The sequence below is a fragment of the Pelobates fuscus genome, chromosome 8, assembly GCF_036172605.1.
Source record: "Pelobates fuscus isolate aPelFus1 chromosome 8, aPelFus1.pri, whole genome shotgun sequence".
NCBI lineage: Eukaryota > Metazoa > Chordata > Amphibia > Anura > Pelobatidae > Pelobates > Pelobates fuscus.
In genome coordinates, this window is record NC_086324.1 from 33,589,386 (window position 1) to 33,616,988 (window position 27,603).

The 27,603-nt window shown below is 38.9% G+C and overlaps 1 protein-coding gene across 1 annotated transcript in view; it reads left to right on the forward strand.

Moving 5' to 3' along the window:
- The first annotated feature begins 538 nt into the window (after nt 1-538).
- The window catches only part of SLC4A10 (solute carrier family 4 member 10), a 170,092-nt gene continuing 143,027 nt past the window's right edge, over nt 539-27,603 (forward strand). Inside the window, exon 1 of the mRNA XM_063429670.1 lies at nt 539-785. Coding sequence (XP_063285740.1) covers nt 741-785 — 45 coding nt within the window. The 5' untranslated portion in view covers nt 539-740. The remainder of the gene's footprint in view (nt 786-27,603) is intronic.

Sequence of the window (27,603 nt, forward strand, 5' to 3'; positions counted from 1 at the left end):
AAAAAAAAAACTCCTTTAAGGCGTTTCTAAATGTATTATTTACAAACATTGGATATTTTAGGGTGATATTCATTTAGAAAAAAAAGTTAAAGATGACATGACCTCCTATCACATCCCTGTGCATTGAGGCTAATATGAATAGTTTTGGTAAATCGACTATTCCAAACACGGCAATTACAGAAATTCTAAAAAATAAAAAACATGAATAATGTGTGCAGTTTGGGTTTATTCCTCTGTATTTGCTGTATAACACTACACATCAACTTAATTTCTCACCTACCTCTCTCTCTATTTTTAAATAAGAAATAGACTTGTTAGTGTGGGTTTTAGGGAAGGTATTGTAAAGAATCACCCACCATACAAATATTCCTTTTTCCTCTTTAATTCTGATATCCCTGCAGCTTGCTACTCCTGCAATATTAAATGGCATATGTTAGCACTGCAGCCCTGCCAGTGACGCACTGAACAAGCCTTGGCAGGACAATATTAAGCTGAACTGGGCAGGTCCAACGTTTAGGCATCAGTGGGTGCTGCTGAATGGAGCCAGGCTAAAACCTCAATCCCAGGCAGTCTGTGCTCAGCTCGCACTGGGAGTAGGAGCCATGTGACAGCTATGACTTGGAGTGTGTAATTTCCTCCTGCTTCAGAGATACCTGACTCGAATACTAAGCAGTGCTCAGTGTAGACACTGCAGAGGAAGCTAATTGCCAAACCAGGGGAAGAGATACACAATTGCAAACATGGATATGAAAGACCAAGGGGCACAAATGGAACCCCTGCTTCAGGTAAGGCATTTTCTTCTTAGCATCTTCCATGTGCATGATTGACAGATCACCCAGGAGGATGGTGGCAGGGCTCTGTGTGTTGGGTACCAGGGCTGCTATAACACATACAGCAGTCTATATTAGATATATTACATCGATCTCCTACAGGAGCTGGTTAGAGACAGAGAATGCTTGCTAATGAATCAAAGCCTGAAACAACACAGGAAAAAATAGCTTTCATCTGATAAATTGTATTTATATACTGTTATTGAACAGCAGGGATTGAAAGAGGTAAAACCACCTGGCAGTGGGCACTTCAATCTATTCAGTGATATTTACTGCTTCAGCTGACCAGTAAATGCAGAGATGATATATTTATATAAATATATATATATATATATATATATACATATATTTAATATATTCAACATATCACAAGAGACCTAGTTTGTGAAATGATTAACAAGATATGCTAAAAATAATAAAAAGTAAACCTAATGCAGGGTATGGATACATGTGTATATGGATGTACGTACATCATGCATCTTTGTATAACTGCATTTATTTCCTATACTGCTCTTTGAAGAAGTGCTTGGTGGGTAATTACCCATTACCATAAAACCATTCCATTGTCAATGCACTGCATCATCTGTTTGTTATGACTTGTCCCTTTAAATCAGATTTTCCATCATTCTTATAAATGAGGATACTGCAGGGAGACATGATAGAATGTTATGTTTGCTCTCAGGACAGTGATAGTGGACTTAGTCTTGCACATCAAGAGGTCACTGTAAAAGGTGCTGTTTGCAGTGATCTCATTCTCCATTGATACTGCATGCAAGGCACTGCATATCACAATTACACAGAATGCTGTATTTTAAATGCATTGTTTAGTGCCCACATTTAATGGTTGGGCAGCCACCTTTTATAGAGTGAACAAAAAATGGCTTTGAGCAATTTTCATCCATCAGTCAGCACAGGTAGTGTGAGTGGGTGTAAAATCAAGTGAATAATATGTACTCACATCAGGGACAAACCCCCATGCTGTGAAAGTCTTTCAATTAATCAGCAGTGACAGTGTCATGTATGCCAATGTATCAGAGCCTTAGAAATGCCCTGAATACTGACTCACAGATCTCTGTAATTATTTTAAATATGCAGAAGTACATTTTACATAGGAAAGAACACTGCTTGACAATGCTGCCAGAGTAGAAATGCCTTAAACCAATCTCCTTATTGACCGCACAATTTACACTATGTTATACAGTGTCCCATGCAATTAACCCCTTGTGTGCCACTGAGCACTCACATAGTGAAGGCGGCGAACATAACCGGCATCCAAATAATTAACCCTTGTATTGATTTGGCTTGCGCTTTGATTTTGCGCTCGTATTATTTTACATTTGTGTTTCGCAATTAATTTTAATATTTATGTCTAGCGCTATATCGAGGGCGACATGTATGATAATTTTTTTGTGATTGGTCGTAAAAGTTGATAAACGTTAACCTTCAATAAGAATTTGACGTGTGTAATTTTATAAATATGTTTATATGTGGAACATTTCCCTTGAAACAGCTTGATTCTAGTCTGTCGAATGTCTTTTTTTTGCTAGAGAGATAATCAATATCTTAAATAATATAAGATTTCTTTGAAATTATGTTTCTTGTGGACAATATGTGTTCCCATGTCTTCATTAGTAAGATAATGTTTTAATTACTGTTCTCCCTTAATTACTCGTTCATTTCAGTTTAATGGTTCGGGGAGCTTAATATTTTTGCTTTAAATATTTCCATTTGGTGATCTCAGGAAAATGTAAAATGGTGCACACCAGACATATTATAAGATATTTAATGCAATTACTTTTTAATGTACAGTAGATGTGTTTATTGTGATTGTGATTGTGTTTGTAAGAATATAGATTACATATACTCTAATGGGTTTAATTATTAAACTGAGATTTATAGAGAAAGGACTATAGAATCTCAGACATTAATACAGTATTATAGTTGGGGATATAACGGAAAATATTTTAATTGGTCTATTTCGGCCCAGATCGGAAATTACCTTGTCTACAATTATTGATTAACCCCAATACTGTTTATATGTATGGGAAGACTTTACCTTTCAAAATGTTGTGGTCTGATAAATGGTCTGGAACACAAGTAAATACATTCAAATTAACAATTCCATAAAATCGTTAGTATCTTTCATTGTGATTTGTAACTACATATAGGGTATTAAAGTGGCTAGTGTTATCCAGTCTTTAAGTTGTCCTGTCCTCAATTCACCCCTATTTTCCTCAGTCCTCTATCAAAGACAGGAAATAGCAAGAAGAATGTCTACAGGGTTATTCACTACGTTGAAAATCACCGAATTCTGAACCAACTGGCAATCTGATTCACTAATGACCAAATTCTGACCCAAATGGCAATTCCCATATTTACTAGAGTCAAATCAGCTTGAAAATTGGTCTTCCAGACTGAATCTACACCATTTAGATGCATTCACCCTTTACTTTAAAATCAGTACTTTTCCTGTCCTATTTAAAGCGTACAGTTCGTAAAATTGACAAAGCTTAGACTTTACACAAACTTGGGACCGAATAATGCATCTGGTAGGATTCACAAATTATAATCCCACTAGCAGCCTGTGGGAAAATGTTTAAAAATCTCTTGCCAGTGTGAGGGTTAAGTGATGTGGTGGCTGGTCACCACGACATTATCATTACGTTCTCCATTAGCCATGACTCATAACATCTAATGAGAACAGATATTTTTCGTGAGATGTGCAACAAATACTTGTGGCTTCTCATTGTACATGAGTGAGGACTGCCATCGAGCATCTTGAAGGTTCTTCTATAGAGATAGTGATTCCGGCCCAAGCAGATGACTCCAACAGGCATTGAAGATAACTTGATTCCAAACGAAAGGTTGGAGAACTTTAGCCAAGTGTTCATCTCTTTCTCCATCTTCCCTCTAATGCCATCATGGAAGGGAACATTTTTCCTGGGTGACACAAACATGTCTGTTCCAGATATCTAAGAACATGAATATGCTTGGCAGATATTTAAACTTCCACGGGAAGCATCATTCATTCATGTTCATGAATACAATTACTTACAACCAGGTTTGCAGCATACTCTACTGCTTTCAACAGAAAATTGAAATGTGTACTATGCCTCCCAAAATTCTCTAAATAAAACATTTTTCAGAACCCCGTTTCAGAAAACACCTGTATTTCACACTGGAGATTGCTTGCATGAGCAACCCGATCAAATCTACACAAAAGAAAAAGTAGGGACTTCTTTGTCTTTAAAATGCCTTTCAGCAAGCAAAACCGATATACTTATAAATTCCGCCTTACCTTGAATTTTTTTTCATCATTCGCATTAGATGCAGACCCTGAAGTAACAGGTCTGCCTAAAATAAACCAGGTTTTTGACCTCTGGGAAACTCGCAAAAGGAGCAAATAATGGAGATCTGCTTGACCCCTTAAGGACCAAACTTCTGGAATAAAAAGGGAATCATGACATGTCACACATGTCATGTGTCCTTAAGGGGTTAAAACAAGGGATATTTACATGCAATTATTTTTACATTTATGTATAAAAATAGATATTTTTTAAATGCATTAAAAGAAAAAAAAAACAGAGGGTGATAGTGGTGATCGGGCAATTTCTGCCGAAAGTTACAATTTTGTAAAAGGGTTTCTCTATGTGTCTCCCCTGTATTTATGTTTCAACATCGATACTTTTCATAAGGTACAATCTCTACTTTTTTTTGTACTTCTTCTACATTTCGTGCTCTAATCTCCATGAACAGAAGTTTTCTAATCTGTGTGTGTTAAATATTTAAACCTTTAATATCTGAACAACATCTCTCGGGTGATAAAATGTACGGTAATCATCTTACATTAAGCTACTTCTCTGCATAAACTTTGCATAAACTCAAATTCACTTAAAAATCATATATGTTTAATTCACTTGTCTGTGTGTATTTACCTGATCCTCAGACTGACACTAACAGGGTTATTCACAAAAGTGTGAATTGTCAATAATGCAAAGGGAATTTAAAATGAATTTCAAATTCTAGGCGAAAATAGCTAAATTGAAAATATAACTGTCTTGGGGGATTTTATTCCAGTTTGAGTTTCTTGGAGTATAATTTGAATTCACTTTGAATTCCAAATAACTCTCACCTTAGTCAATTACCCTATCAGTGTTTTTAAAAAAAACAAAAAGTGCCTAGATCAAAGGTGGACATGGTCAAATTGCGAGAAGCATTTCTTCAAAAATGATAATTGTTATAATGTTTCTGATTTTATATGATGCTTTATAACGCTTCATTTACAGCATTGCCTTTATTGCATGTCAGGAAGTAGTCGGTACTTTTTTTTTGTTTACCTAAAATCTTTTGCAGGAAATTATCATACCTCTCAATATAGGGAATATGAACTCAGGACATGGGTTGGGTGGGCCTAATGGGGGCGTACCAGTGATGCAGTTTTTCGCCACTGGAGATACCAAAAATGGTTGGTCCTGTATGGAAAAGGGTGGGTCTATCCAGAGACAGAGCATGTCAGCCTGGCGTAATTGCCAGTAAGACTGGCAGCCTATCTGGCAGTAAGACTGGCAGCCTATCTGGCAGTAAGACTGGCAGCCTATCTGGCAGTAACACTATCAGCCTATGTGGTGGCACATGTGCTCTGGGCATGGACTTAATGCCTTGACTGCGCATTGATTGCATTTTATGCAATAATTGTCAACAATGCTTATTACTCATTCCTCACATTTAAGCTACATTTATAGTATAAAAAAGAAGAGCACAAATATGTTTTATTTTCAAAAAACCTCAGATACATACAGCAATGTACTAGAACATTTTGTTTACCACATTTTTAGCTTTTAGAAAATGGTTACTTAGATCTGTGTCTGCACAGCAGTGTTCAAAATCCAAAAGGTGAGATGTAGTAAACAAAACAGTAAACATTAAAATGAATCTCGATAAAAATAATCTGAAAAAAGAACGAAAACAATACAATTATTTTATTTGTTGACCTTCTTATATGCTGCTTTTCAATTCACTCTGTTAACACTTATTGGACGTTATCTTTTTAGAACGCCTGAAATCTCTCTGGAAAGAAGTGTTTGTTGACCTCACATTTCACTCTAAAGATATTTGGGGGGGCTGAATAAATTGAGCTGGTCATCTGACTTCGACCATGTGACTCAAAGCTATGATACATAGAGATTGAACACACTTTGTTTTCTGCATCAGAACAAATACATTGAAACTATTGACATTAGAATAAAATGAGCCGTGTGTTTCAATCCCTTTATTTAACATTTCTTCTGCATTCATGTTTTCTTTAAAGAACTCACATTTCAAGCCTTAACCCCTTAATGACATATGACATGTCAGGGCTGTCATAATCCAATTTTGCCTAATCCCTTTTATCACACACTGTGGCATGTACCATAACCTCAACTGAAGACAATACATCGATTTGCTGGGAGGCTGTGCTGCATGTACTACAGACCCTCATTTTCAGACCTCAGGACGCAGCAGATCTGAGATTGACTGAAACAAAGCTTACTTAAAACAACGCTTCTTAAAGAATTTGATTTAAAAATGTTTATTTGTTAATAGTACAAATACCTGAAAAATAGAAAAATCTCAATGTAACTTCCTGGTTCAATAGTGTCTAAATAAATAATTATTGCATATTTTTAATGAAGCGTGAGTGAGCACGCACACACAGAGACACAGACACACGCATACACACACATGCAGACACACAGACACACAGACACATACAGTCACACACACACAGGAACACACACGGGTGCACACACACAGACACATACAGACACACACAGAACCACACGGGCTCACACACACAGACACACAGACACATACAGACACACACAGACACGCACGTGCGTGCACACACATATCATACTATTAAACAGTGTAGCCGGAATGTTCCTTTAAGCCCTCTCAGCACACAGAGACATAACAGAGACATTACAGAGACAAAAAACTGCCTATAAATGTATGCACGGCAATAAGTAATCATGCTCTTACAGAATAATGTAGGACTCAGTCTCTAAGGAAATGGCAGTGATGAGGGATATTTCACAATAAGGAAAATACATACAATTCTACATTATTACATTTTTTTTTCCTATTGAAAAGAAGGCTTGTGTATAATTCTGAATGTTGCCGCATAATCTATTAACCAGAAAACTATAAACAAATAGCTCTGCTGCTGCTTTCAGTGTTTCCATATCTATTTATGCATGGCCTCAAGGTTGAAATGACATTGGTCTGATAAGCTAAGAGCAAGATGACTTGTTTTTTTCTGAATATGCTTAAGACAAGACTATTAGCTGAAATTGGAAAAGGCTTTTCATTGCCCGTGTTAGTGATTGATGCTGTTTTCATGTTATTTATGTTTGTATTGTTGACCTGCGATAAAGGAATTCATCCAGAATTTTTGATATTGTTGGAGATGAAATGAAACAAACAAAAGTGTTGCTGATACATTGCAATTTAGTGTCTGTATCTGTTAGTTTTATAGCAGCACATGTACTCATATTTACCTGTCCTTAGCTGCTTTGCCACGTTCCCTCGTGTCTGACGATACCATCTGTCTTCTCTTAGATTTTCTACAATTTTACCTGAAACCTCTCTAAACCCAGGCACACTGCCTCTTTCTTCTACTCCTTTACCATTATCCAAGATACCCATGACATTACTATATACCTATCTAAATATAATTCCTCCCTCCTGTTCTCCTAATCTCAGAAATATTGCTAGAATCCATCCATATGGTATCTCAAGATACCTAAAAAATCCCTAATTCCATTCTCTCATCTTCACCTATACAGCCTTCGTATTGTCCTTTCAAACAACCGACTTACTCAATTCATCATGAATGTTGCCGCGGCTCCCCACCTTATAAATCATAAAATAAAAGGACTGTTAAACTTTAAAAAATATATATTATTTTATTTTTCAAAGTCTTAGGCGACTTTTCACAATATTTGTGGACGGCAACTAACAAAGAATGTACAGGGAACAATAATCTTCATTTTATTTTAAAAATGATATGTGTTCCTTTAAGGTTTTACATTCTGGGCCCTTTGTTTTAATAAAAACAAAAAAAAAACATACAAAGAAAAGCATTTCAACTCACCTGTAATCCTGCACACGCGTAGGCTCTTCACAGCAGTCTGACACGGTAAAGGTGAATATAAAGAGTATCGTACAGTAAATGGAGATGTCGAAACAAGATCTGCAAAATAATTACCAAAATTAAAATACGCCAGAGCAACATTAAATACATTATTGAAAATGGAAAGACTATAATACGACTGCAACACTGCCTAAAGAAGGCATGCACACAAACAGTTACAGCTTTACAGAGTAATACATTTTATTGGGTTCCTACTAGGTGAAACAGACCCTTTCCATTCATCATGCCCTAGGTAATTGCCTCCAATAAATTATTTAACTTATAAGCATTGCCTACATTCTTTTTTATACTGGGAGATGTTTTATAAAATCTGAGCTAAATGTCCAGGTGAAAAATGTAACTACAGCTAATGCCATGTACATAGTTTGGGTCCCTGTAAAAAATAAATAAAAAAAAATGGTTAAGAATCACTGTCTTATCTAGTACTTAAGATACAGCTTAATGTAGTTGTTGTGGTGTCTATAGCCTGCTGCCTAGGGACACCTCCAGTGGTAGTCATTCAGATGGCCACTAGAGGTGCTTCTTGGGTCAGTGCTGCACAATACACGCTCTGCATTAAGGCGCTGAACTTTCCCCATAGAGATGCATCTCTATGAGGAAATAGTTTTTGGCGTAGCACGGCGTTTTGCTGCACATGTGCACTAGCCTCCCAATACTTTCCTAAGGGGGCAGAGTGTGTGCGGGCAGAGCGAGCCGGCATTACCCTACTGTAGTTGTTCTTCCCTAATCTGCCAATTCACCCAGGGCAGAGCATTCTCATTTAGTGCTTTGTCTCTGGCTAAGGTTAACTGATAAGATAGTTTTGTTGGTTAGCTCATGAACTATGAGTCAACATATATAATAATCCTTCAAAGTTAAACTATGATATTAATCTGATGCCAATTTATATCAAATCCAAGATAAAGTGCCGAAGTTCTTTGAATGCCCTTGAGAGAAAAGTAATATTAAGATAGATTAATATGAGGGACATACTGAATAATTATTTTTTCCTTTGACACAGCACTTTTCTCCTCCAGGCACATTAACACGCTCTTTCATACTGTAACCAAATTAACAGCTAATTAAAATATTTAGTAAACTAGATAGGATGAAGTAGACAAAGCCAAAATCAAGTCACTGACTCTAGCGTTGAGGTTCTTAAGCCAGTGCTCTGACTGACCATGCTTGAAAAAGGCATATTTACCAACAATAGGTGGTGCCCCGCAGTAAAAGCAGGTATTGTTGGTTACGAATTAGACGTTAGCGCACAGCATCTAAACTATAGAGGAAAAACTTTTTTAATGGAAAGATCAGATTTATGACTTATTACGGCATGAAAAAAGCCTATGGGTTGTCCAAACATCTGACACCTATCTTTTAGATAAATTTACCATAACATCAGCTCAAAAATACAAGTCACGCGTGTTTATCTTTTACTTAACAAATTATGGGACTACATGAAAATTACAGCTGCATCGTCCTTGTTTTCAATGATGCAAATTGGAATTATGCTAAAAAAATGTGAGCTCCACGTCATTTTCATTTTCTTTTCTTTCTACCATCACCAGAGCTAGATCGCAGAGTATACCCATAGAGGTTCTCTTTTGGGCCACGGAGGCTCTTAAATCTGAAAGTATTCGTTTTTTTTTTTTGTTTTTTTTTTAATTCTTTATTTTTGCAGTGCTTAGGTTTAACACACATGCTTGCCAAGCCACGATAGCTAGACCAAGCCAATGAAGTAATACATGGTTTACATTTTACAGTATCACGGCGTTCGTACATAGCAATTTTTTTTTGTTAGTGTTAGAACGTTTTTTTTTGTTACTGGTTACACGGGAAATCTGCTTGTCTCATCGTTTAGTAAACTGGTTAATCCTGTAACCTGTGTGTTAACGTGCTAGGTAAACCTTGCTAAATCTTGCTTATAACAAAGTAACGTTGCTGTACTAGTTAGACATAAGGTTGTTATGCTGTGTCAATATAGGTAGAGCTTACAATGTGTATATACAGAGTGAGGGCACTAGATGTTACTTGAAATCTAGCTGGCTGGCATCAGGCTTAAACAGGTAATGTACAGTAATTCTATGCTAGACTAAAGGTTTCAGCCAGACCAGTACCATGCAGGGTAGTTATTGGCATGAGCAATTGCTTGTTTTACATATGGTACCTATCTGAGCTGTGAGTGTCCAAGGAATAAATCAACGCAAAGAAAGCATGTTAGGTAAAAGACACACGCTGATAATCTCCACTGGGTTCTTCGACGCATGTCACTCCATTCCCCGGTTCCTGCTCCGTTGGGTTGCTGGAAGTAGTGAGCTGGCTGGCTTGCGGCTTTCCTACGTCCGACCTGGGTAAATAGTATGTCCGCTGGGCTTAAGGCACACTGTAGAGTAGTAGTTGAGTGACTCTGTAAGGCAGATTAATGTGCCTGCGAGCGGTTCATCTATGCCGTGTGCTGTTGTTGAGCCATCTCATCCCGTGTGATATGTGGCAGGATCTCTTTCCTCTTCCCGTATTGAGCTTGCATGTGATGGGGTGTTTGGTCGGCTGGGGGATGGAAGTGTATCTCATCAGTTCTCTCCCCGGTAGACGAGCAGCTGTTGAAGACTTTGCCCGGTATGTAATCGGTGGCAGCCCGGGTCCGATGGACATGTGGGGTGCCGTGTCGCCTGGCTTGAGGCTTGGGCAGGTGGAACCCTTAGTTGGTTTCTCATGTTGCTGGGCCGGGGGCTTACTCAGTCCCTGTACGGTGGTGAGGGGTTTCTCCTGCGACCGCGTGGTGACTAGGCACTGCGGTCGCCTCGGTTCCCTCCAGTGGGAGGTCCAAGGGGGGGGGGGAAGGGGCCTGTGGGTTGTGTCATAGAGCCGTCGTGTGGTAGCCAGTTAAGCGGGCAGGGTGGCGGCCGTCCATCACGCCTCTCTAAGAGGGCCGCAAGCTCCAAAGCCCCGTTGGCCCGTGGGGCCACAAGGCTCCCGATCTCGGAGCCTGCTGTTGTGCCAACGTCTGCTCCAGCACAGTGTTGTTTACCTCTGGCTCTGATTAAGTCTGTAAGCCCTGATTATCGGTCCAATTCTGCTGGAGCCTTTCCCCCATGCGACCGGTCAGCATGGCGGGCAGGCCCCGCCCCCCGAAAGTATTAGTTTTAACTTGCTAAATGATCACTCACAGCTTTAAGCAAGCCTCCCCACAGGTTCCTCTCAACACATGACTGTGGAACAACAAGTGTCTTAATTGGGTATCAGTGTGCAATACAGTGTTTGTACACCTCAGCCAATAAATACACCCGTATAAAGATTAGACTTATAAGTCTAATCTTTATACAGGTGTGTTTATTGGACACATGGCGTTCTCTGGCTGGGGAGTGGAGACTGACTCCAGTCCTTGCGGTTCCCCCACTTAGTGACTGGTGCTGTTGCCAATTGCCAGTTCCCCCACTGCATAGTATGCAGTCAGTCAGGTACATAACATCTCATCCGATTCCTCACTGAAGTTCCAGCACTTGGCAATCAATTGCCATGCCAGGACAGTGTGAGCTAAGCTGACTGTCATAGTCTCCGAATACCCATCCAGCCAAAAGACTTGGGACTAGGAGCAAATAAAAATAAATAAATAGTTGACCCCTGTAGCATCTCCAGGGGTCAACTCCCCTCCTGATGCCCCTGGAGATGCTACACTAGCATTAAAGTAATACTTTCTTTATAAAAGGCAAAAAAAAAACCAACACCAAAATTACTCAATATTTACATTTCTTCTATGTAGAGGAGATATGTCACTTCTCTGAAAATTACACCATTGTATAAACATGCAACATTTTATTTTCTAAGTATGCCCAAGATGTGGCAATTATTTTGACATCACATTCCAGTTCAATCATTGCACAACCAGGGTACACTGTGCTTTGAAGGACTGAAAATTGAAACACCGATTGATTTACTAGAGAACGATATTGGTAGAGCTGATGTGGTGGCCAAGTTACTCCAAAAATTTAATTTACTAACTAGCGATATTTCTCTTAAATGCTAGTTATTAAAAGGTTGAGACTGGAACACTCCCTATGAAACCAAAGGAGCTGCACATTTACTAAATGTTGTTGCAGTTTCATAGGCTCCAAAAACCCTATTTGTGGCCTAAATGCAATGGTAGGTGAAACCAGGACTGTGTCTTAATAGGCTATCAGTGACCCAACAACTAACCTTTTAAGTGCTACATGGAGCCTTTCAGGGGAACAATAATGTCCCAGGATAAGGGGCATCTCCTGGCCCCTTTTCAGAATGATTCTAAAACACAGATGTAACAGAACCGTCTGTCTTTGGATTATGTTTCTCCTCCCTCCATTCGTCTGTCTGTTTGTTTTTTTCTTTGACCGTACAGACCCCTTTGTTCCCCACATGTTTCCGAATGGCTACCGATTGCGCGACCACCGGGAAGCTGGCGTGTGCAGGCAATTGACCACCCAGTATCTGCGGTTAACCGCAGCTTAATTGATTGTTACTGGGTGGTCGCGGTTACACATAGCCGCCACATGATGGCGGTGTTATGGAGCTCCCCGGGCAGCCAGCGCTGTTCTGCTTGGCTTCAGCACACCAAACACGGACACTTTTTCTGCTAAGCACCGCTAAGCTACCAGCCTACGGGTCTAAGGCTCCGTTCGTGAACCGAACGGCGGAGTATTCGGGACTTTGTAAAATAAACGTAATCTATGTGAAAGTACCCAGATAGCTATGCCATGGAGCCTGTTCGTGGAATTAAAGACTTTGGCTCCATGGCGATTAAACTGTATTCGTCTGGTCTGAGTGCCATTCACCTAATAATGTGCACTCAGACCTGAGCTATCTGGGGATATGTTACATGCATATATTTATTGTACCATTTGTCACACTGTACATTTTTAAGTAATACTCCATCCTTTGTTCACCACGTGCATAATGGCGATTTTCCTTTGTCCTGGGAGATAATTGAATTACTTCTCAATTATCTCCAGGGCAGAGGAGAGAAAGCCATGATGCATTGTGGGAAAGTATTGTGACTGTATGTCCTAAACTGATACCTGTCTGTCCTTTGTTACAGTCTCCCATTTGGTCCCCTAGGGGAGTGTCCACCAAGTGGGAGACCTGCATAATTACAGGCAGGTAGCCCTCATTAAAGCCAGTTCTTGTTTGACCCTCAACTACGGAGCTTGGTCTTGTGATTGGGGGATTTACTATACACGGATAGAGACTGCTTGCTGGGCATATAAGCCGCTTGGATGCTATATCGGTTCGTCTGTTAGCAGCGGTTCGTGGGAGTTTGGAGTATTACTAAGTATGCTGTTCGGGAGATAGGCGCATTCCCTTGGTTCCAGTTTGGGAGTTTGGAGTTCTAAAACAGCCGTGCCTGCATTTCTGAAAGGGGAAGCTCTACTAAGCGGAGGTTTCACTCCTTTATGCCGGAGTGTCTTAACAACAGGACTGGAGGAAATTGTTGCGGCCACTTAACAAATTCATATCTGGTTTTAGTGAGGTTCAATGGATCTCATATTTTCTTTTTTATTAATTATTCGCAATATAGAAAGATAATTTCTCTCCAATTACAATAACTAGTTACAATTAATAATCAAATACTCTGGTAGTATCATTTAATTCATTTTACTTTCAGTGCCCGGTTAATGGCTTGGTGTGTGCAGTGTGTATGTTTATGTTTTTTTTTTTTTACATTTTTATAAATAATTGCAACCAACAAGTGCAAAATGGATCCACTGACTACACTCAGTACAAATAGGGAACCTTTAAACTGACTTCTCAGAGTATCTGGTTTCAGTATCATCACAGGTCTGTACGCCGCCTGGGAAATAGACATGTTATGTATGTATGTTACTGTTTCTTCTTCTCTGTCTATGCTTTGTCTTTGCAACTTACAGGTAGAAAGGCAGAACTTATAACTGTCAATCACAGGGAGCCAAGATGTTACCATATGATAGTACATATTTCTATATTTCATTTTATTATTCAAACATCACAAATGATGTTTGTTAAGCATGGGGGATACGTAAACACAAAATAAAAAATCTTGTGAAATGATAGTTACCTTTAAAACATATCATGATTTTGATATGTTTTTTTTTCTTTTACAATTACAACGTACAGATTTTTCTTCAAAACAGAAAAAAGAACAGAACAAGAAATATAATGCATGGTGCATTATAGCTTGGAGGAAAGACGAGACGGGGGATATGATAGAAACATTTAAATACATAAAGGGAATCAACACAGTAAAGGAGGAGACTATATTTAAAAGAAGAAAAACTACCACAACAAGAGGACATAGTCTTAAATTAGAGGGACAAAGGTTTAAAAATAATATCAGGAAGTATTACTTTACTGAGAGGGTGGTGGATGCATGGAACAGCCTTCCAGCTGAAGTGGTAGAGGTTAACATAGTAAAGGAGTTTAAGCATGCGTGGGATAGGCATAAGGCTATCCTAGCTATAAGATAAGGCCAGAGACTAATGAAAGTATTTAGAAAATTGGGCAGACTAGATGGGCCGAGTGGTTCTTATCTGCCGTCACATTCTATGGTTCTATGGTGCACACAGTTATGATATTTTGCCAATATACATACTATACTATATATGTATAGCCAACACACAGGGCCGGTGCAAGGATTTCTGGCACCCTAGGCAAAGATCCATTTTGCCGCCCCCTCATGTCACTCACTCACAGGCAGACACACACACTCACTGACAGACACACACTCACTGATAGACATACACTCACTTACTGACAGTCACACATGCACAGACACTCAATGACAGATATACACTCACTCACTGACAGACACACACACAGACAGACAGACACTCGCTGACATACATACACTCATTCACTGACAGACACACACACACACACACATTCACTGACAGACATACACTCACTCACTGACAGATATACTCCCTGACAGACAGACAGACACACACACTCACTGACAGACAGACAGACACACACACACAAACTGACAGACACTTACTGACATACAAACACTTACTCACTGACAGACACACACACACACACACACACAGGCAGTTACACTGACATACACACACATAGACACACAGACAGTCATTGACAGTCAAACACTCATACAATCACTGACACACAGACTCACGCAATCTATTTTTTGAGGCCCATCCATCCTCCCTACCTCCCTGGAGTCCAGTGTGGGGCAGCTTCTCACTCCACCCGCCCGCTGTTTAGTATGCCGGGACGGAATGACATCATTCTGGCTCCCGGCATCACAGAGGGCGTGCGAGGAAGGAGTGAGAAGCTGCAAGAACAGCCTCCCTCACTGCCCACAATACAGCTGCCTGCCTCCTGTCCCCCTCTCCTCCGGTCACGAGCATTTGTTGGCAGAGCAGACACCTGCCATCAAGGTAAGAGGGCACCTGCTCTGCCATACTGATGGACAAATTAGGGGGCGCTCTGAGGTGGCCAGTTAGCCACCTCCTGACCCCCATGTAACAGGGCTCTTGTCAGCGCCCCCATATAGGGCGTATCTGTGGGCAGGTCCACCAGATATGAAGTTTTGTGCCCCTTTGTTGGTACCTCCAGCAATTCAAAGAGAGGAAGCATACATCTTTTACAACTTGTCTGGAGTGAAATAGCACCTGTATATGAACTTGCGGTGTGCCTCTATGTGGTTATAAGACCACGTAGTACCTTTTAGGCCATTGAGCAACCCAATCCACTCATCAGTAGTTAGACATACATCTCAATCTCTTTCCTACATCAACATGAATCTCAGTTTTGGAGTTTTCGTGTTTTGTAAGTCTTGCATATAGGCATTATAACACACAGATAGAGCTTTTTTTTTTCCAACGGACTAGGCCAGCTGCGGTAAAATATTCTATTCAACCATACTTGCGCATTTGCACATACCTTCCACTTTAAGTTAAAAACATATGTTCAGTTATAGGTAATAAAATATACACCTTTGGGAGACATTGAGAAGGAGGGGAAAGTCAGAATTTCACCCCTCTTAACCACCTGGGAGATATGGGTAATACCCCTTGTTGTCCATGATGTCCCTGAGAGGTCTGGGTCTACTACCTGCATGTCCATTATAGATAATAAGTCTAAATATATATATAGTGCCAGTCTTATGGTTTTCCTCTCCAACACCGACATTATTTAAAAAAAAATTCAGTAGTACAGGACAGACCCTGGTATAATATTTATTTTATCATACGCGGAAGTTCTGCCGTGATTAGACAAGTCTGTAAATACAAGCAGCAATTCAAGTTCAGTAGAATCCTCCAAATAGTGAAACCTGGTAATTAAATTGTCCTTAATAGTTCTAAAAAACATGACAATACCACGCGTTGCAAAGCACAAAACCCCTGATTTCATGCCGTTTCCTGTTTATTTTTAAATTATGTGAAATTACTTTGCAGTTTTTTTAGTATGCTAAGGAAAAAGCAAGTTTAAATTCAACACTTAATCTATTCCTTATTATGTGTCACGATTCTTAACATAATGCAAATTTATCAGGCTAAAACAGCCGCGAGAAATTGTGAAATAATTCTGTAAAGTGTTACACAAAGCAAGCAGGCAGTTGTGATGAGCTGAGAAACAATTCACAAACGTTAGCAAAAATATGAGTTTGAAAAATCTCTAATTAAGCTGAATGAACTAAACTTTGTATGCTGGTTAGCAAATCACCATAATTCGCTGATCAGTGAATAGGGACTTTAAAAAATAAAAAAAATATTTGCTAATTAACACAATTATCACGCCAATAAAACTAAAGGAAATCTTTAAGCACCATAACCACAACATCACACTGTAGTGGTTACAGTGCCATAAGTACTACAGTGCCATGAGTGCATTTCAAAGTAAGTAATGAATCAATTTTGTGATAGATTGCCAACTTACTTCGGGTTTGCTGGGTGGTGGTCACCTTCTTCATGAGAGTCGGATGCTAAGTGCTCTGAACAACCCTGGCGGTGCAGGACTTAGCTAATTGGCTAAGAGCGATCAGCTGATGATCTCAGTCAATGAAGTGGCCATGCTTGGCTTCCAGCTCTTAACAGTAGAGACCAGCACCCAATGGACAAAAGGTAAGTTATCAAACTGTCAGCAAATAGTTGGACTACTTACACTTATAAAGCCGCTAGAGCAGTCCTGGCACCATAACCACTACCGCACACTGAAGGAGCTATGTGCGTAGAGTGTTCTCTTAAAGTCTTCTGGATAAGTAAAAACCAGAGAGGCAAATTCTAGATCAGTGTCACTAGCATGCATCAATTTAATTGCTACATCACGTGATTAAGAGGCCCAAAAATAAAAAATGGCTGTCACTAGTGGGATTTTCTGTTTTTTTTTATTATTTTCGTTGTTTTTCCTAAAAAAACCTTCCATTAGCTCTCATGAGCTGAGCCTTGCAGCGCAGGATTAGTTCATTAGCTGAGAGTAATAAAAACAATTTCCTTTCTGCATCCTGGTCCACCCTCGATGAGATTATCAATCCTGATGATTTCTGGTCCAATCAGACATATCTCACAGAGAAGCACCAAGGGTCTATTGTACATGAATGGCAATCGAAGCGATCCACCAATCCAGTGCTTCTCTATGTCAAAGACTTGCTGCATTTGACATCATAATGCTTTGTGCATGATGACATTAAACATTAAAACCTTCAAAGGTCAATGGTTTTAAGGAGAAAGTTGGTATAGTTGTTGTCTGTCTGACAGTAGACATGTTTTCAACCAGAAAAGGAACAGGGTCTTTGCAACAAAATCATTATATTAGAGTTTCCATTAAAGCATACATATACACCCTAATGGCCAAATAATTATATTGTTATTCTTAATATGGTGACACTGTGCCATTCACTGGTGTACATACTGTTGTCACAGCTGCGACCGGGCCCGTCACTTCAGGGGGCCCGGCCGCCTTGTGGATTCTGCGACTGGGTACCCGCCGCCATCTTTTTCGGCCCCGGCCCGCGTGACAAACCGCCGGGGCTGCACATGAAGGGGTCCATCGGGTTGGCCATGCTGTTAGGGCCACCCGATGGAGATGGATTTTCAGGGGGCCCGTCAGCGCTGAGCGCTTTAACAGCGCGAATGGGCCCCCTGAGATGATGTCAGACAGAGCTGGGAGGAAATGACTGCCCCGGTTACTCCTCCCAGCTATCTGACAGAGCCGCGGGGGAGGAAGGAGGAGGGAGTCAGAGTGGGAACTCTGATTCTCATTAGGCTGTGCCCCCACTGGACCCCAAGGAAAGTCACTCTCCTGCAAAAGGTAAGAAACAGGAGGGTGACTTAAACATTTTGTGTGTGTATGTCTGTATGTAAGTGTCTGTATGTGTGTGTGTGTGTCTGTATGAATGTGTCTGTGTGAGTCTCTGTATGTGTCTGTGTGTCTCTGTATGTATGTGTCTGTATCATACAGACACATACATACAGACACACACACACACACAGACACATGCATACGGAGACGCACACAGACACATACATACAGATACATACGCATACAGACACATACATACAGACTGTATGTGTGTGTGTCTCTGTATGTACGTATGTGTGTGTGTGTCTGTGTTTATGTGTCTGTGTGTATGTTTGTTGGGTGTGTGTGTGTATGTGTGTCTGTCTGTATGTGTCTGTTTATATGTGTGTGTGTGTGTATGTATGCACGTGTCTGTCAGGGGGGTGTATGTGTGTGTGTGTGTGTGTCTGTATCTGTCTGTCTGTGTGTATGTGTCTGTATGTATGTATGTATGTATGTGTCTGTGTGTATGTGTCGGGGGGGGGGGGAAGAGGGGGCCCACGGATCAGTTTCGCACCGTGGCCCCTATGTATTGTGTGTACGCCAATGGTGCCATTCATATATAGAAGTTACATCTAAAACATTAACTACATGATCAGAAAATAACATATATTATTTAGAAATAAAGAAATGAGTTAAATATCAATCTTTGCATTTTCTAATATAGAATCTATAAACTTAGTTGCAGACAATGGATACTACTTCAGGATTAGCAGAGGAGAGTTCTCTTGTCTATTTTTGGGATTTCTGCCAATTCGTTATTATTGTTTGAATTTTTCTGATGCAGATATTGTCAGCACAAGATAAGAGAATGGTATGAGATATGAAAGCTCACAGGATCCTGATGCCTGACCCACATGTCATCATGAAAATGCATTTTTCGGAAGCCTGATGATAATTTAAAATACTCTTTCAATTTTAAAGGCTCAGCGTAGCACATTAGGGAGCAATCCAAATCATCATTAAATCAGTTGATTTTTGGACAGCAGCTGCCATTTGAAGTAAAAATCAATCTGTTGATGAGGACATTTATCTGCGCAGTGTTCTCCAATTCTGAAATCTGTTCCAGCCCATGCCACAAACACACAAAATAACAATTTTTAATTACATTTTTTGCAAGTAATCAGATGTGGGCATTGCATGAGGGCACAGTTTCTCTACATTTTTGAAATTGAAATCTTACACATTACCGATTACATATTCATAGCGTCTTGGTCCAGATAGCAAAATGCTTAACCATAAAGAAGCACTGAAGGAAAATGACAGATAGGTTGACTATAAAAAAACCATTTAAATACAATAAATAGCTTAAAGTAGTGACATTTCCAAGTTGGATAAATAGCACCATGTCTATTTTTTTTTGTATTTCAGACAAGCACAGCCAAATTTTCTTTGTTTATTTTTGTTTTAATATTTTTAAATATTCACGACTTAATCAATCGCACCATAACTATCTGTGCAATTTGTATAGGTAACAGTGCAAAATGGTCAACGATATCCGTTTACCCTGTTGCATATAATTTCCAGTTGCAGTAATTGCCAAAATATCACTGCAGCAATATGCCCAATCTTCTTTACTGTGAATTTTAAAATCGCTCCTGAAATTCACAACGATTTTGTTATATCTTTTAATTGACTAACAATGCAACATGTTCACTTGTGCTCCTTTTTGGTAGATTCTCATAAATATTTTATCCACTAAGTCCGGACTAATAACATCAGATAATTGCCGAAATGGTCTCAGGTCTGACAAAGCTGAACTGGGCAGGGAACGTCAGCACCTGGTCTCTGTCTTGACATATTTATTTGCAGCCCTTCTGCATTGCTCAATTACATTGCTATTAGAACAGCCACCTGGATGTTGGCCAAACCAGGTGCATAAGTGTTTTGGGTTATAGTAGCGGGAAGTAGAACTAAAACCACCACTTAAAAGGTACAGCTCAGAGGAACAGCATACATATACGTTCTGTATGGTATCACTAAGCAGGTAATCCTGACTTTCATCTATATATCTATATTGACCCTTCTTACTTGTAATGCAGCGATTCTTGCATCACTGCTGTAAAATGCGATTGGGAGGGTGGCGTTTGTTATGCAATGAGTTTAGGGTCTGGAAGGGTGACTTTTGTTATGCTATGAGTTTAGGGTCTCTTTTAACCTGTATTATTGCCATCTAGATCTCTATTTTTCTGTTCCTTGGATGGTCTATTAAAGGACTCTCTTCTCCCAGTCAACATTAGTGACATCAAGTACTAATAGCTAGAAGTGAGCAAGTAGCACCTTTCCAGGCTGAGAATGAAGTGAGACAGGGTGAGGTGACCGATGTCAGACACCACCAAGCATTGCTGCACGATGGACCCCCAATCACTAATTCCACCACTGCGTGTAAAGCAAGTTGTCATTTTAGAAGTACATCTGATTTATGACTTCCTTTGAATTTTTGGGGGGTTTGTTTTGGTCCCATTGCTGCAGTGGAATATTACATGAAACCCTTTAACTCTAAGTTGACATGCAGTTTTCCGTAAATGGAGAAGGATGACATGACTTGAAGTATTTTGCTGCCTGACTATGATCCCCTTTAAGACTAATGATCAAAACCTATCTTTGCATTCACAGCTATTCATCTGCATATCCCCCCTGAGACAGTATTTACTGGTATCTATGACCCTGTTTATTAATTCTACGTGGTCTTTTATTGGTCACTAGTTCTCCAATTAAAGGAAATGTGTATTCCTAACGCTATAGTGCCCCAGTGCTTGGGCCCCTGTTGCCATGGTCAAAAGGATGATTTTACTTACCTTGTCTCCTTCTCTGCTCTGGTCTCCAAAGTCATTCTCTTCCTCTTTGGCTCAGATCATCAAGATAGATGATCTCAGCCAATCTAATGCTTTCCCATTGGAAAGCATTGGGAGGCTTGTGCACATGCGCAGCAAAGCACATTGCTTCGCCAGTCAGATGGACTTTCTGAGATCATTTGATTGAAATAGGAGTTTTATGCAGTATGACAGCCACTAGAGGCAGTTTAACCCCTGCAATGCAGAAATACAGAGGGACATAGCACTCAGACCACGTCATTGACAATTAAAGATTCCCTTATTTTTCTAGGATCAAACATAATCAATAGCTAATGTCTATTGTACTTGGACCTGCACCACACATACAGGATCCTTATGCCTTAATAGTAATATAGAAGAAAAGTGGACTTAAGAATTTATTTATACAAACACCAAATATCCAAACATTTATTTTTACTTTTTTTCTTGTATTTGCCGCACAGTCATGTAAAGTTGCTAATTTTACGTGGGAATTAAAAAAACAACAACTCCCCAGTGATATATTATATAGAGGCAAGACGGGAGATTTTCTCATGCTGTGTATTGTTAAATGTGGAAAAGTATGTTCATTTTATTTGAGTTTCGTTTATTGTTTCACATTCCCACCTGCAGTTTAATGTGATTTGTTCAGGCATTTAAAATTAATTTCTGCTGTGCCTCCAGTGGTCTCTGGTCTGAACTCGAGGGACATTTTAATTGATTTTTTTTTCCTTGGGGGAAACACCAGTAGTATAAAGTAAGTATCTGTGCTTGGCCCAATGCATTGTTATTTAATTCATTGATCTTTTCGTTTCGCTAAGCGTTTTGTGGTTTCAGCATTGCTTAGAATATTTTACAATATAAACCTTTCATCTCTCCCAGTTTAAGTGAATCTAATTCAGGGGTAAGCAACACAGCCATGAAAGATAGTTTATCTGATATTTTGCAGCATAGTTATAAAGTAGGGAGAAACATTGTAGTTACATTATAGCTTGAGCACAGCACGTTGATGCCATTTTTTTTTTCCGCTAGTACGAAAAAAAATCTAATTCCTTTTAATCTATGACCGAATGAGTCGATCTGTCTGGGATTTACCTGTTGAGTAAATTAGGGTGTACATTAAAAGGAATTTAATTAATTTGTATCAACCGAAAAGACTTAATGAACAAGTCTAGTTGATAACTCACCCATTGTGAGCAACATTGGTAAACTTGAACCAGTGATGCATGTTAACTAATCCTTATCTGCTGTGATCCATGCTGGTTAACCCTCAGCTGCTGACATACTAGTTTAATTGCTAGCAGACTATTTCTTTTCTCATTTAGGTGGAGATAGTGGTCATAACTGATCGTAAAAAAAAAAAAAAAATCACTCAACTGAGGTTTATTAATTAAATAATGGACATTTTGCAAATTAAATTTGAATTGCAAAACTAAGGCAAAAATAACTGTTTTTAAAGAAGCTTGGCAATTTTATGCCTACATTTTGCAATTTTATTTTTTAATTTACTTGAATTTGTTGCTTAGCGATTAAACATCACTGTCTACTTTTTCACTTTTATTCCGAAGAAAATAAAATTATGTTAATTCTACAGAAAATTATTACACAAAGTTAGGTTTGTGTATGTTAAATGGACACTTCATTTAAAAAATTTTTTTTTAGCAGAGATAACCCCTCAAAAAAATACATGTCACTTGCAATAGTTGCATATCTAGTATCTGCAGCTATTGGAAGCCCTCTCATTCTTTCCCAGTATAGATATTTGTTACTGTCCAATCACCGACTGCTCTCAGTAGGCTGGAAAAATCCAGCCATATTGGAATTTACTTTTTATATTGGCTATATTTGACGGTAATGTTGCAAATTGGCTCTCAACGCAACTCAGATAACTGCTTCGTTAACAGACTTTCCGAGGATCAATTTATATTGTTCATTTAGTGAAATGATAAATAAGTTAAAACAGAGACCAAAAAATAGCCTAGTTGGGGAAAGGTTCCAACACGGCGATTTGGTTTAAATTTTGTATCGCTAAAATCATGAATTATGCAGGAAATACAAGGGATTGCAAATTTTAGACCAAACTAATGGATGTAAAACAGCGAGTTAGAGAACTGTTGCCTGAAATTTTGCAATTCTCTTATCGGTTCTCCACAATTTCCACATTAGACAGTATATTGCTTTTATAGTTTACTAAATAATTCACTCAGTATTCTACTATTTTCTTTATTATATTATTAGTAGTATATTATTATTATTATTATTAATAGCATTTATATAGGTTCAACATGTCCCAATATGTGGCTGGTGATGTAGCAGAGAGTTGGTTTCAGAACTAGTGTGCCTGTTGAACCTGTGAAACTTGGCTAAGTCATTTTATTATTTCTCACCAAAGAATTATTGGAATTAACATTCAGATGGGATTAGGAGATTGCATTTTCTACAAATGAGACTGTATTTCTAGGGGGACTTTAAGCCTGGGATAACCGCCTGTCTTTGCGGTTTTGTTTTATCCACGACTAATTCTCTCTCTGATTTTCCAAATTGCTCTCTCTTTTTCTTAAAACATTTGGCACGGACTACAAGGACGCACACAATGGGGGCAATATATTAATCCATACATACCTCTTGACCTCTAAGGGCTAATTCTTTAGAAATCTGCAAATATGAGCAAATAAGTACATTTTAAGTGTTGGATACCTAAGCAAAAATGTTGAGCTTTAATCCAGTGTGATATTAGTCAGTGAGTTTGGATCTAAAAATATCTTACAAATAAGCCTTTTCAATTATAGTAAATACTTATATGTCACAGGGGTCTAAAGACATTGTAATTAAAGGAACACTGTAGTATTAGGAACACAAACATGTATCCTACGCTATAGGCATAGAGCTGCCCTTATCTATGCCGGTTTCCCTCCCTCCTGTGAGTGTTTGCAAGATGAGTATTACCTACCTTTCCCCCTGATTTAGCTGTTGATGCTCCACCGCCTGTAAAGAAGAATTGGTAGGCTATTGTGCATGCGCAGAAAATTGCCATGCTGCACCAATCAAATGCTGCTCTAGGAACAGCATCTGATTGAGAACCAAGTCTGACTCCGTTCTCAGACCTCTACTTCCTACCAAGTAGACAAATCCAATTAAGGGGTGCACAATAAGTGTGGCAGTGGGTATTAATTAGGAGTTTGGTTATATCACTATTACGAAGGGAACTAAATAAATTGATACACTAAAGAGTAATTTGTTTGAAATCAGCGCTAGGACACAATCTGTTTTTTCTGTAAAATCCACATAAGGTGTGTTTAACCCTACAATGGAAACATTGCAGTTCTTACAAAATGGCAATGTTTTCGATTGAAGGGTTAAAACTAAAGGACTACTGCACCCAGACCACTTCATCAAGATGAATGGTGAGCGTTACTTATTTTTCTTACCATGCTATGCTGTGCTGGTCTCTTCATGACCATTCTGCATTCCTGGCTGAGATCATCAATATTGATAATCTCAGGCAATCCAGTACTTCTGGATTGGAAGAGTAGTGGGCATGCACAGCAAATCCCCACTCTGTGCTGATCAAACTCTGCTCTCTGAGCAGAATTTGATTTAGAACCCTGTCTGACTCCGTTCTCACAGGGGAAGAACCTCTAATGGCAGTCACGAAGATTTCCATTAGAAGTGCGTAATCCTGTAATGGAAACATTGCGAGTTCTACAAATATTGAGAGGAAGTTGTATAAATGCTTTTAGCTGTCCTTTTACCATAAGAATAAACCACAAGCTATCATTATGTTCTCCTAATATACACTTCACCATTATGAACCTTGCATAGAACTATTTATTATTTTTTAGGATTACGTTTAGGCTGGGGTCAGGAATACAATTAGTATTCTTTAAATCTTAGGACAGTGGAATGGCCCATATTTGTTGATTTGCCTGAAACTATTGAGTTACATTTTGTGGCATCAACTGCTATTTGCAGCCCTGACATAAAGTTAGCTACTCTCCTGATGGTGAAATGTGAGCAGAGGAGCAGGGGAGACAGAAATGGGCTATCTCTGTCTACTCAGTTCCATTCCAACAATTATCAGAAGAGGGCTGAAATGAAATGGCAGCTAACATTGAGGTTTTTCTCTCGGCAGACCAGAATGTGTATGTCCCTCTGCTTCCCTGAGACTAGGGACAAACTATCAAACTATGAGAGGTTTTGGTAAAAAAAATCAAATTGCAATCCAAAAACTCAATAGAACTGGGAACAATTCAATGGCCACTAGCTTCGTCATGATTTTTCTTTTTCTTGTTCAAACACAAAATATGCCCAGAAATAAGGCTTTTTTTTATAGTTAAAAAAACCTAACCATAAAAATATTAAAAGTCCCTTGTGTGCTGTCTATTTATAGATATAGACACCGCGTAAATGTTAGCTTTGAATTACGTCACAATTTTCACATTGTCCCATTTTAATAACTTCAAAGGGAACTTGTTTGCCAAAACTTGTTGTCAAGGTAACATTTGAAGTTGATCTTTTTTTTTATTAAAATTTGTCACAGGTCCCTTTTGAGTTTACTTTCATTTTTTTCTTTTGTTACTGCTTTCACCGGTGTGATGAGAATAATTTTATACTTTTCATTTTTGAATTATTTATATTGTTCTCTTTACCGCTCTCTTTAATTTGACAGGTTTGGATATTTCTGTAACTGTATGGCTATACAATTAGGGTTTAATGTTAGTTGATAAGTTGACAGTGTAGCCATTTGAAGAGTTAGAATGAGAATCTCAATAGGTCATTAGTGCTATTGGTTACGGGACAACAATAGGCTACAAAGCTGGTAAGTGATAATGGTCATCTGATTTTGTACAGGTGCAAAGTTTAATTATGTCTGATAGATGTTAATCTACTGTTGACTAATCATAAGTTCGCTTTAGGCAGCTAAGCAGCACTATTTGTTAGAAAAATAAATATAAATATTACAGCTTCATAAAACCATTTCTTTACAGTTCTACATTGTTGAATTGGTAATGGTTTGACCCAAAATGGATCTTTGTGAAATTTTCCTTTATTGAAAAATCACAAAATGTGCAGATCGAAGTTTCAGTCCCGGTCCGGTACTTTCCTCAGGATCATAGATCCTGCCCGGGACTGAAACGTCGATCTGCACATTTTATGATTTTTCAATATAGGAAGAAACTTTTAATTACAAGACCATGAGTGCTAGCCTATATCAATTGTACCTATTGGATATTAAACCCTGGGCTCTAAGCATCCAGCAAGGATACCATTTGAGCCAGGAGTGCAAGGAATCCGACTTATTTTATGAAATATATATATATATATTTGTAATGCAGAGTTCAGTGACTCATTATGTCACTGTCACCCAATGCCTCTTTTTCAAACATCTAATGTTGGTACCCTGCTTAACCTACAGAGTTATCCACTAAGGTGTGAATTTTATAACATGACAGGAGGCTTCGTATTTGCTTAAGACTTTCTTTACTTAAGCTTCACAGCAGCACTTTTTACTTAGTAACAGGGTAACCAATCAGAAAAAAGATAACATGGCATAAAAGTCCCTCCCTGTGACGTCACTTCCTCTTTCTTTGCTGCTTCACACCAGTACAGGTCAGAGTGCCACTGTCTCCTACTTTCTGTGGGTTTTTCTGTGGTTCACTTACTAATTTTCTGTCATCTGTTTTACATCATTCATTATTATTATATACTGTTATATTTGTTCTAATATTTCTTATCCTTGGTCTTTTATTTATCCACCTTATTTATCCTTTGCCTATACTTTCCTAAACACTATTGAGATTTTTATGTTTTTCACTACATCTAAATTCTATCTTTTGTATTCCGATTCTTTATAACTGTTTTTTTCCGTTTTCTAATATCTGTTTGCTACCTCTTTTAGTCCGGTTTGCGAGCGGCATTCTGTGCCCCGTTTTTCCCGGGCTTTTGGGCTGTGGAGAACGCCTCCATCAGCTCTCAGTGCGCACGGCGGCCATCTTGGATCTCGCACTCATCCGCGAGATCCAAGCGGCCTCCTCGTTCGCTTGTGCGCATGCGCGAGATCGCGGCGGCCATTTTCTTGGTTCCGCGATCTGCAATCTCTCCGGCCGTGCGGCGGCCATTTTTTGCCGCATTTCGCGGCGTTTTCATATTTAACTTACCTATATGATTAAATGCAAACATTCAAGTATACCTGCTCAGTACTATATATAACTTAAAATACAGGTTTAAGTGTTCTCTACTTCCCTCTACTCACCATAGGAGGGATTTTAAAATACCATTAGAACAACCACAATCTATTTCAGACTATCACCCCCTGGTGAAAATTTGTTTATACTACATTAACCTATACTCTCATTGAATAAAACAATCCTTGTTTATATTACTGAATACCTTGGAATACATATAGGGTAAATTCCCTGTCTATACCTTTGACTAAATACAACCCATACTTATACTGTGGATGGGTATAGGGAAAAAT